This window comes from Oreochromis aureus, linkage group 19, assembly GCF_013358895.1.
Source record: "Oreochromis aureus strain Israel breed Guangdong linkage group 19, ZZ_aureus, whole genome shotgun sequence".
Classification (NCBI taxonomy): Eukaryota; Metazoa; Chordata; class Actinopteri; order Cichliformes; family Cichlidae; genus Oreochromis; species Oreochromis aureus.
Genome location: NC_052960.1, coordinates 6060645 through 6072824, shown reverse-complemented (window position 1 = coordinate 6072824; position 12180 = coordinate 6060645). Strand labels below are relative to the sequence as shown.

General features: G+C 42.7%; 1 protein-coding gene and 1 long non-coding RNA gene across 5 annotated transcripts in view; one reads left to right on the top strand and one right to left on the bottom strand.

Moving 5' to 3' along the window:
* The window catches only part of ralgapa1 (Ral GTPase activating protein catalytic subunit alpha 1), a 78752-nt gene that overhangs the window by 3563 nt on the left and 63009 nt on the right, over window positions 1-12180 (bottom strand). For 3 of the 4 annotated variants that reach the window (XM_039603566.1, XM_039603567.1, XM_031746126.2), the window contains exon 44: window positions 3135-3259. In XM_039603566.1, the coding sequence (XP_039459500.1) occupies window positions 3135-3259 (125 nt within the window). Of the gene's footprint in view, window positions 1-1016; window positions 1049-3134; window positions 3260-12180 lie in introns of all 4 variants that reach the window. The other variant, XM_039603568.1, reaches the window with a different exon arrangement.
* LOC120434897 lies at window positions 3426-10760 on the top strand. Its single transcript, XR_005609422.1, has 3 exons — window positions 3426-3681; window positions 4023-4182; window positions 10632-10760. It is a non-coding gene; the product is annotated as an uncharacterized LOC120434897 (long non-coding RNA).

The window sequence follows — 12180 nt, the reverse complement described above, 5'->3', positions numbered from 1 at the left end:
CACCTTTGCGACAAAACTTTTAAAATTTGTAGATCGCTCTGTGGAAGTCCCATTCTCACCACTTGCAGCTGCCTGTGTTAAATCTTTAACCTGAAGTTCAGATGTAGAAGCTACGGGGAGCTAAATCTACCGAATATAGCATGTGGTGAACATGGTGTGGATAAAAAGCACAAAACGGTGTGCTGACTGGGTTCACAAGGGCTCACACCACAGTTCAGGGGGTCTGCAGCGACTCCTCCTTTTCAGAAGTCTCAGGAAATCTGTGTTAGTTGCAAAAGATGGATGTAACCCATTTCTTGGGTTGCTTGGATGGTCTGTTAGTTCAACTATAACACAGCAGGCCCCTATATTTTTCACTTTAATGCATTAACAATTATATTAAAGGTACCAACAGCTTACAGATCCAGTCACTAGTGGGGGTAATTTCCAATTTTAACTCCAAGATTTGCTATAAAGTGGGAAATTACTTGTAGACATCAGGCTGTGAACAAGCGCATTCCTGCTGTAAAGGCGTGCATTTTAGCACGGGAGTCTGCGGGGACTGACTGCAGCTTTTGGAAACCGCTTAAAGTTTTAGTTTTAGCCCCAGAAAGCTGCTGTTTGGACAGAAAAGGACTTCCAGGAAGAGACCAACCTGAGTAAGAGACACTTTAAAATTTAAATCAGGTGATGGTTTTGTTTTTAAGAAGTTGAAATCCCTCAAATGTTTGTTGAAACCTAAAAAAGAATACATTAAAACTGGACTTATTTTTGTGTCTGAGACTCAAGAATAAAATCAAGTGTCTTGCCCTCTTACTGCCTCTGATAATGATCCATAAAACCACAAGTTGAAAGTGAGGCTTCCTTTTAAAGTGAAGGCAGCTGTTAACACATGCAGACCTGGTTAAACAGTCGAAAACACAGGAGGAAGAAGAAACGGAGAGATGGAGAAATCACAGGAGTGTGAAGGCTAGGCTGAAACGTCAGTAGTAAGAGCCAGTCAGAACTGGGCGTGTCAATCATGTGACCAGGCTTACCTTTTAGCTATAGGCAAGTGAGACAATACGATCTAAAGGGGGGGGGGAGGGGGACAAAAAGAAAATAAAACGGGTGGGAAAAATTGAAATAAAACAAAATAAAAACAGAGAGAAGAATGATTGATCACTGTGTTGTTAAGAGAGGTGAACCTGTGAGTAAATACAGGAGGGGGAGGGCAGGAAATTAATTACTCTGGGTTGACTTCAGAGCACAGGATCATCAAAAGTTTGTCAAAAGCAGCATCTGAATTTACAATTTTTAGATGTGACACACTCATCGTGACTAAAGATCAAACAGACTTTATTACTGGAATTACTGGGATCTGATCCTGTGCTCTGAAAGGGAATTTGGGGCCAAACCCATGACAAACCAACACAGAGGCTGTAATATGTTACATTTAAATGCCATTTAATAAGAATGAGTGAAAATTTGTGGGTGGGGTGGGTGGGGGTGTTGTGCCAGATTTATTTAGCCTCAAAGCAGGTTGATTATTGTTGTATTATTATTAATATTTTGACACAGCAGCTGGTAAGATGAGGAGCAGGTGGCTAAGGAAAGGAAACAGGCATCAATTATACAAATATTAAGACAAACGCACACAGTCACACCTGTCATGTGTCCCTACAAACCATCATTTGATTACACCACGCACTTCTGCTCCTTCAGGTCACACATTTATAAATCTTTAAGAAGAAAATATGCGGCTTACCTGCAAAAATTAATTAATTCTTAATTAGGTTAAACCTGAGCCAAAGGACAGACCACCATTTTAAGCAGATAAATTGCAAGGACTAATGATCTGTATCAATTTAATAAACTTAAACAGGATACATATGAGAGTCATATATAAGTCCCATGTGCGTGCCTGGCATCTCTATGGCTGATCAGATGTCAGCTAATTCCTCAGAGGAGCTCTAGAGAGAGAAAAAAGGGCCCGAGTGCAGCTTTGGATACAAAACAGAGCTCAGCAGATACTCAGACTGTGAATCAGGCTGTGAGCTGCCTGTGTGTGTGTGTGTGTGTGTGTGTGCGTGTGTGTGTGTGTTCTGAAGTTCATCCTATCAAATCTGGACAATGAGTGCCAGCAAAATACAATCTGTACACAACAAACACAAAATATGTGGGGTTTTTTATTTAGTATGTCACGCTGTTATCGTCGGGGCTCCGGCACCAATTTAAGAATCAAAATCTGCCATTTTCAGACATTTTTAATTAGAAGTGAACAATGTAGAAATAACTGCTAGTTGAGAAGTGCTCAGCAGCGCAGCGATCCCTATAACAGGCAGACAGCTTGATGTTTTCTTAGGTCACACTTACACTGTTACACTGTATGTAGGAAGGGGTTTTCGTAAGTATATTCCTTTGGAGCTGAATACTTTTCTTTAAAAAAAAAAAAAAAATTATTAGCCATTTCATAGGATTTTAAAATTTTAATTTTTTTTTTGTACATTTTACTTTTTATTTACCCGTTTGTCCTTTGAGAAGAGGACATAAAACAAAAGGACTTTTATATAAATTAGAGTTCTGACACATGAAATACTATTTGGTCCACAATTTAATGCTAGCTTTAGTCCTCAGCGAATGAGTCAGAGTGCATTTCTTCTACCAGCCACTGATGTGCCAAATATATCCCCCTAAAATAAAAGAACTATCTGAGAATAGTTGCAGTTTTTGGTTTAACCGTTAATTTTTCATATGAGGTATAATAAAGAAAACGATTAGGCTTTTCCACCCAAATTTATCCTGTCTTTTATAATTAGTTGATTATCTTGAACTTAAGTGTGTTTCATGAATACTGTGGATATTTTCTGATTTGAAGTTCACAGGCATGTGCACAGAATTTGTGAGGCCTTGAAACGTTAAAAGTACAGGACATATTACATATTACTACTGTGTGCTGCACTTTTTTTCTGGTACCCTGAATGTTGGACATGTTTCCAGATAATTCACTGGAATGCAATATTTGCATACACTTTAAAGGGTCAGGTGACCATGTGAGACATGTGGCTCCTTTTTACCTTAATTTTGACACCATCTCATGTTATGGCTAACACCCAGATTTATAGCCTATTTCATACATTTTTTGACAGGTGTAGCTCCTGTTGCTGTAGTCTTACCTGTGTCAGAGGGCAGGTGAGTGCAAGGAGCAGGACTGTAGACTCGGGCTGCGTAATCCTCAAACGTGGTTGGCTCCTGGTGGTGCTGCACGATATTTTCTAAGTATCGGGCGCGCTCCTCATAGCTGAGTTCAAAGGTCAAGGACAACTCAAACAGGAGCAGAAACACAGACACTAACAGAAAGAGCAACAATGGGTTAACTTGCCCTTAAAAAGTTACTAAAACCACCACTAGAGGCCGACCAATACAGGAGTTTTAGGAACGATATCAATTCCAATACTGATATTTGGTGATTTAAATATCTGTGTTCTGATATTGAAAGTTATTTTAAGTTAGACTGTTTTCTTGGATTTGCTAAATGTTTAAATATGCGATTGTAACTCTCTGGTGCCACCTTAAAACCTGTAGTCGGTAGTAGGACATGATGTCGTCAGTAAACAGGAAGTAAGTCTGTGAAATAAGGAGAAGGCATGTGCAGCATGGTGGCCTTAGTCAGACAAATCCAGTGGCATCCACATACATCCTTTGCCTTTGGTAGCATTGTGGGTATGTACAAACTTGTTTTATATTTTATGTGCATGTATAGACCACTTTCTTTCAAGTAAGTTCATTTTTCTATAAGTTTAATGATGATGCAATCTTATGCAGTTTACGCTAGCAATCGCTATGGAGCTAGTTAAAGGGGAACGATAAACGAATTGGAGGCATTCATTGTAGCAAGACTTGTTAAAATCATAATTTGATGTTTGTATTTGAGTTAAAAAGGGAAGTAATTCATATGAACATTGCATGTCGACATATTAAAAAACTGGGTTAATATATTTTCTTCGTTATATATGTACATGGTGAATAAGTACAGTGATTATGTCTTGTACTGTTTGTTACAGTTTCACCTTTCCCTGTGTCAATAAACCTGTGAACCGGGAATCGTGTCGTCAGAGTCTTGATGTGGGGAAGGAGTTTAGCTGACTGCCCAACCATAGCAGAGGCAGTACAGTGAAACCACACTTCCTAGCGGGCAAGATAACGTGGAAACGCCGACAGATGGTAGGGAGACCATCATCACAATCAACTAATGGACAATTAGCACATCTGAGCAGAGATTCGCTAAGAAATTGTTTAATCCAAGTCAGAAGAAACAACCATGTCAAAAACGCACTCGCACGCCTCCTTCTGTGCACTCCTGTGCATCATCAACTGGGTCTGCTGCAGCCAAGGCACGAGCACGTGCAGAAGCAGCAAAGCAGGCTCGTCTTTCTTATGCTGAGGAGGAAATAAACCTAAAACTAGAAAAGGCTAAATTGGAAGCCTCAATGCAAATGCTAGAATATAAGAAAGAAACTGCTGCAGCCATTGCGGAGGCAGAAGTGCTAGAAGCTGCAGCTGATATCAATAGTGAAAGACGTAGTTGTGACCTTGTACTAGATTCCGACCCTCTAGAAACTACTCAACGGACACAACAGTATGTTGCGGACCAAGGCAAAGTATCAGAGACAGAGCATCAGCGGCATGAAAGTGTTACGCCAATAAAATCAGAGCCATTCCCCAGCTCACATGGAGTTCAGATCTGTAAGGAAGAAGATGTTCACGAGCCACGACAAGTAAGATTTGAACACAGTTTTGATACTCCAGCCCGGAATCTCGGATCTCAAAATGACTATAGTGGTGCATTTTCCTCAGCCTATCCCATTTCTCCCAACGCCAGCTATAGCAGCCCCAACCCAAATGATTTTGTGAGATATCTTGCACGCCGTGAACTTGTGTCTACAGGCTTACTTCAATTTAATGACAAGCCACAGAATTACAGAGCCTGGAAACGCTCATTTCTATCTGCAACCAGTGGCTTAGATTTGACTGCGAGTGAAGAGATGGATCTTCTTTTAAAGTGGCTTGGCAAGGAGTCAAAAGAACACGCAGAGCAGATCAGAGCAATTCATGTCAATCATCCAGGAGCTGGGCTGGATATGATATGGGAAAGACTCGATAGAACCTACGGCTCAACAGAGGCAATAGAGGATTCTCTCTTCAAGCGCATTGACACATTTCCAAAGGTAGGAAATCGAGACTATGCTAAGTTAACAAAGTTGAGTGATCTTCTGATGGAACTTCTTTCGCTAAGGATGAAGGAGACCTACCTGGACTTTCATTCCTTGACACAGCAAGAGGTGTCAACCCAATCGTGCAGAAGCTCCCCTTTCGCCTGCAAGAAAAGTGGGCTTCAGCTGGCGCATCGTACAAACGGCGAGAGCATGTGCCGTATCCGCCTTTACCTTTTTTGTAGAGTTTGTTAGCCAGGAGGCTAGCATTGCCAATGATCCAAGCTTCAACTTCATCACTCAGACAGACATCAGCCCCAGGACTGAAAAGTTAGCGTGGCAGCCAAACAAGCATAGAGAAATCTCAGTCTGTAAAATGGACGTATCCTCCAGAGCTAGTTCTTATTCTAGTAAATTTTCATCAAAGCTTGATGATTGTGAAAAAGTATGCCCCATTCATGGGAAACCACACCCATTACGCAAATGTCGTGCATTCAGAGAAAACCGATTGAAGAGCGCAAGATGTTCTTGAAGGAGCACAATTTGTGTTTCAAATGCTGTTCAGCATCATCGCACCTTGCTAGGGATTGCAAGGTCAAAGTGCAGTGTTCTGAGTGCAAAAGTGAAAGGCACAACACAGTTCTACATCCAGGGCCTGCACCTTGGATAGAAGTGAAGGACCCTGCTCCAGACCATGGCGGGGAGGAAGTTGAAACTTTGCCTCAATCGGACATCACAGCCAAATGCACAAAGGTTTGCGGGGGAGATCTGATGGACCGATCCTGTTCCAAAATATGCCTCGTGAAGGTATATCCAGCTGGGAACAGAGAAAAGCAGTGAAGCTGTATGCAATTTTGGATGAGCAAAGTAACAGGTCGTTAGTTCGCTCACAGTTTTTTGAAGTGTTTGGTGACAAAAGCCCAAGTGCGCCATACATACTGAGAACATGTGCAGGAGTAAAAGAATCATCAGGTAGGAGGGCAAGTGGCTATGAGGTGGAATCTCTTGATGGGACTGCCCGCATTCCATTACCCAGTCTCACAGAATGCAATGAAATTCCCAACAACAGGGATGAGATTCCAACCCCTGATGTCGCTCTTCATCATGCACATTTAAAGTCACTGGCACACCTCATCCCAGATCTGGACCCAAATGCCCAGATCATGCTTCTCTTAGGGCGGGACGTTATCAGAGTACATAAAGTCCGCAAACAGGTGAATGGTTCACACAACCAGCCCTATGCTCAGAAGTTAGATCTGGGGTGGGTTGTTGTGGGCAACGTGTGTCTCGGCAGTGTCCATAGGCCATCAGCAATCAGCTCCTTCTATACAAATACCACAGAGCTGCGAAGGCCATCTATCTTTAACCCATGCCCTAATGTGTTTTGTGTTAAAGAAAGGTACAGCGCCATCCAGGTTGCAGACCATCTTCCAACATGTTCTGAACAAGAGTCCACCTGTGATGTTGACCATCTTGGATGCAATCTGTTCAAGAGGACCAAAGAGGATAACCAAGTTGCTCCTTCGATTCAGGACGCTTCATTCATGAAAATAATGAAGGATGGACTACAGAAAGACACAAATAACAGCTGGGTAGCCCCTTTACCCTTCAAGAGTCCACGTCAGCAGCTTCCTAACAACAGGCCTCTGGCACTGAAGCGCCTCAAGTCTCTCATTCACAACTTTGAGAGGAAGCCTGAAATGAGGGAACACTTCCTTAGCTTCATGGAACAGATGTTTAAAATGGTCATGCAGAGTTGGCTCCTCCGTTGGGTGAGGAGGAAGAGCGATGGTATTTACCAACATTCGGTGTGTACCATCCCAAGAAACCCAAGAAGATCAGAATAGTTTTTGACTCCAGTGCTCGATTCAATGGTGTGTCACTCAATGATGTGCTGTTGACGGGCCTGACCTGAACAACACACTGCTGGGTGTATTGATGCGCTTTAGAAAGGAAGCTGTTGCATTCTCAGCAGACATAGAACAAATGTTCTACTCTTTCTTGGTCAGAGAAGAGGACAGAAACTTCTTGAGGTTTCTATGGTTCCGTGATAATGACCTCTCCAAAGATGTCGTGGACTACCGCATGACAGTCCACGTGTTTGGGAATAGCCCCTCGCCTGCAGTGGCTATTTATGGCCTGCATCAATCCGTTCAGGTCAGTGAGTTCCATATTGACCCTGATGTAAAGCATTTTGTGATGCGAGACTTTTATGTAGATGATGGATTGAAGTCTCTGCCTACAGTCGAAGCAGCTATCAACTTGTTAAAGAAGACGCAGGATGTCCTCTCCAGGTCTAACCTGAGGCTGCATAAGATCGCAGCAAACAAGAAGGAGGTCATGAGAGCCTTTCCTTCAAGAGACTATGCAAGTGACCTTAAAGATCTTGACCTCGATGCAGACACAGTACCAATGCAGCGCAGTCTCGGCTCAACTGGAACCTTCAAACAGATTGCTTTGTCTTCAGTGTCTCCCAGGAGACAAAACCTTATACTCGCCGAGGAGTCTTATCTATCATTAACAGTCTCTACGACCCTCTTGGGTTTGTAGCACCAGTTGTAATACAAGGCAAGGCCATTCTGCGAGAGCTCACTGCTGAGAATGGTGACTGGGATGCGCCATTACCTCGAGACAAGGAGGAAGCTTGGACCTCGTGGAGAGCTTCACTGACAGAGTTGTCAAGTCTGATGATACCCAGACCCTACACTGAAACTTCACCATCGACAGCTGTCAACAGAGAATTGTGTGTTTTCTCTGACGCTTCAACAAAAGCTATTGCTGCAGTAGCATATCTTAGAGTCACAGACACTGCTGGAAAACATCATGTGGGGTTCGTCATGGGAAAGGCCAAGCTGGCACCTCGTCCAGAGCACACAATCCCGAGATTAGAGCTCTGTGCAGCAGTACTGGCTGTTGAGTTGTCAGACCTGATCTCAGCAGAACTTGATCTTCAGCTTAATGCTGTGACTTATTACACAGATAGTAAGGTGGTTCTGGGCTACATTTGCAATGAGACCAGGCGCTTTTATGTGTACGTAAGTAATCGGGTCCCGCGCATTCGAAGATCCTCCAGTCCACGCCAGTGGCGCTCACGTGGCCACAAACCAGAACCCTGCAGACCATGCAACACGTTCGGTTGCTGCGGGCACTTTAAAAGACACCAACTGGCTTAGTGGACCCAGGTTTCTGTCCAAACCAGAGCAAGATGTCCCTGACATCACCTTTGATCTTGTGGACCCAGGTTTGGATCCAGACATCCGACCGCTTGTGTCCACATTAAGCACTGCCACAGCATCCAAGCAACTTGGGTCCCAACGATTCACCAAGTTTTCTTCGTGGCGGTCACTGACTCGTGCAATCACCCATCTGAAACATATTGCCAGTTGTTACAACATGATCACAACAAACAAACCTTGTAAGGGCTGGCATCTTTGCAAGACAGGATTTAGTGTTGAGGAAGCCACCCAAGCCTCAGACATCATCATTCGAACAGTCCAAGAAGAGGTTTATGGCGAGGAGATCAAATGTATCATAATACACAAAGAGGTTCCCAGAAGTAGTCCTCTGAAAAGCCTCGATCCCTTTATTGATGCACATGGCCTACTAAGAGTCGGAGGTCGTCTTCACTATTCGAGTCTTGCTCAGAGTGAGAAGACTCCTGTGATTATTCCAGGCAATCATCATATTGCAACCCTGCTCATTAGACAGTACCACGAACAAGTTCACCATCAAGGGCGTCTCTTTACGGAAGGGGCTGTCCGTGCAGCTGGGTTTTGGATAGTTGGTGGCAAGAGAAAAGTGAGCAGCATCATCTACCGATGTGTGACATGCAGAAGACTCAGAGCTCCAGTAAGCTGCCAAAAATGGCCAGCCTTCCGGCAGATCGTCTCTCAACAGACCCTCCTTCACAAATGTTGGCCTTGATGTGTTTGGTCCTTGGAGTGTTTCTGCACGCCGGACTAGAGGAGGCCTCTCACACAGCAAAAGGTGGGCCGTGATTTTCACATGTATGAGCGTAAGAGCCGTACATATCGAAGTCATAGAATCTCTCGACACGTCCAGCTTTATCAACGCATTGAGGCGGTTTCTAGCAGTTAGAGGGCGGTCAAAAGTATTCGATCAGACAGAGGCACTAACTTTGTGGGTGCTTGTCAGGCCTTGAAGATACCTTCTAACATCGACCACAATGGTGTCAAGTCTTACCTGTCAGCCCAAGGATGCTCTTGGACATTCAACCTCCACATGCCTCCCACTTTGGTGGAACGTGGGAAAGGATGATTGGTCTGGCCAGGAGGATTCTTGACTCCATGTTCCTCCAGCTCAAGGGCAGCTTACCCATGAAGTGTTGGTAACTTTCATGGCAGAAGTAGCAGGCATCATTAATGCCCGGCCTCTTGTTCCTGTAACAACTGACCCCGACAACTCATTCATTCTTACACCAGCTGCTCTTCTAACACAGAAGGTAAACTGTGTTCCTGCTCCTCCAGGAGAGTTTGGACCCTCTGACCTCTACAAGCATCAGTGGAGACAAGTCCAGCACCTGTCCAACACCTTCTGGGACAGGTGGCGCAAGCAGTTCCTTCCAACATTGCAATCACGTAGGAAGTGGCAGTCATCTAACCCAAACATTAAGTCAGGGGATGTTGTTCTCCTCAAGGACAGCCAAGTACAAAGAAATAAGTGGCCACTTGGTCTGGTAACACAGACCTTCCAAAGCAAAGATGGTAAAGTTCGCCAGGTCGAGCTCAAGGTCATCAAGCCAGGAGGAGAAACATTGTTTGTGAGACCCATTACAGAAATAGTACTTCTTCTGGCTTCAGATGTCTAGATGTTGAAATGTCATTGACAAAGTGTGGTGGCGTTAATCACGCCAGGCGGGAGTGTTCTGATATTGAAAGTTATTTTAAGTTAGACTGTTTTCTTGGATTTGCTAAATGTTTAAATATGCGATTGTAACTCTCTGGTGCCACCTTAAAACCTGTAGTCGGTAGTAGGACATGATGTCGTCAGTAAACAGGAAGTAAGTCTGTGAAATAAGGAGAAGGCATGTGCAGCATGGTGGCCTTAGTCAGACAAATCCAGTGGCATCCACATACATCCTTTGCCTTTGGTAGCATTGTGGGTATGTACAAACTTGTTTTATATTTTATGTGCATGTATAGACCACTTTCTTTCAAGTAAGTTCATTTTTCTATAAGTTTAATGATGATGCAATCTTATGCAGTTTACGCTAGCAATCGCTATGGAGCTAGTTAAAGGGGAACGATAAACGAATTGGAGGCATTCATTGTAGCAAGACTTGTTAAAATCATAATTTGATGTTTGTATTTGAGTTAAAAGGAAGTAATTCATATGAACATTGCATGTCGACATATTAAAAACTGGGTTAATATATTTTCTTCGTTATATATGTACATGGTGAATAAGTACAGTGATTATGTCTTGTACTGTTTGTTACAGTTTCACCTTTCCCTGTGTCAATAAACCTGTGAACCGGGAATCGTGTCGTCAGAGTCTTGATGTGGGGAAGGAGTTTAGCTGACTGCCCAACCATAGCAGAGGCAGTACAATCTGATACATCAACCAATGTTTTATTTTATGTCAGAAATTGTTTACACTGAGCCAGACTCAGCTCGGATTTGCTGGTTGTTGTGGTGGACAAATATGGATTATCAGCTTTAATTATTCCAGAATCATAGTCAACAGAAACAAAATAATTCAAATAACACAAAAAAAGATAAAAACAAAAGCATTCAAATCACTTTCCCACAGAGAGAAATACAACAGTGTTTCCGGGTCTTATTGTATTTATTTTTAAATTTTCATCGGTATCAGTCGCTATAAATGCCGATACCATTATACCGAAAAAGGTCCTGTGGTTCGAGCCTACGTCTATAACCGCTGCCACACAAAAATGGGACAGGAATAAAACACAAAATAACCATTATGTTTGTTTCTTTTAGTCAAGCTTACAAATACGCATTTAAGGTGAAAGTACTGGTCATGGTGAATATGGAGGTGATAAAGATACTAGATAAAGTTGCACACTGGTGCTGCAGAGCTTCAAATGGGTGGTGTTACAAAGGACACCGGCCAACTGGGGGACTGAAGACCAGGATAACTGTTTCTGTTGTAAATATTAAAATCCTTCAAATTTATGGGGACAATACTGCTCGAGGCCAACCATTTAAAGAAAAAAAAAACCCTTGCTAATTAAGTGTTTGCATACTTCATACTATTAAATGTGAAACTAAAATGAAGTTGAGCTACTTTAACAAAGCTTTCTCCAATTTCAGCCCCCCCCCCCACCCCTTTTCTAAACACAGTGCATAGTTATGAAAAACCTTTGATGTTCCATTCAAGTCTCATGTGCTTCCAAATTTTTTTAAAGCTCACTATAATCACTACTAAATGTGCATTATTTGTCAAGAGTTTAACCCTCAATAGAAATCCGCTGCATCTCTTATTCAGACTGCGTAGGCCTTGTAGGCCGGCAAATAACCCATTGTGAAATAATCTGCAATGTCCTCCAAATTCATGCAGTTTAACATAATTCAGCACTGTGTGCGTCATGTTTCAATTCAGCCCTCCAAAGTGAGCTCTCTCACTTATTATGGCCCTCTGGAACAACAAATATCACCAGGCCGTGCCCTAAAATGAACGCTTATATAAAAAGGGAGTAAACCTTTAAAGGATTAGCTTTTGGATTAATATAATATAAATGATAAAAGAACTCAAACCCTAATTTGGAGCCCAGTACAAGAAAACTGAAATACCACGTGTTTATTGAATGACCATGTACCTTCATGTCCATGTGACTCTACAGAGAATAATCCAGCCAGAGACAGAAAGAGAGAAAAAAACTTGCTATTTATCACTTGCTATTATTCAAAACGAGAGGCGCAGGGATTCAGCAGAGAGCAGAGTAAATGGAAACCAGGACTTCAACTGTCCATCTATTAGAGATAACCTCATTGATAGAATGACATTTACCCTCTCTTGCTTAGTC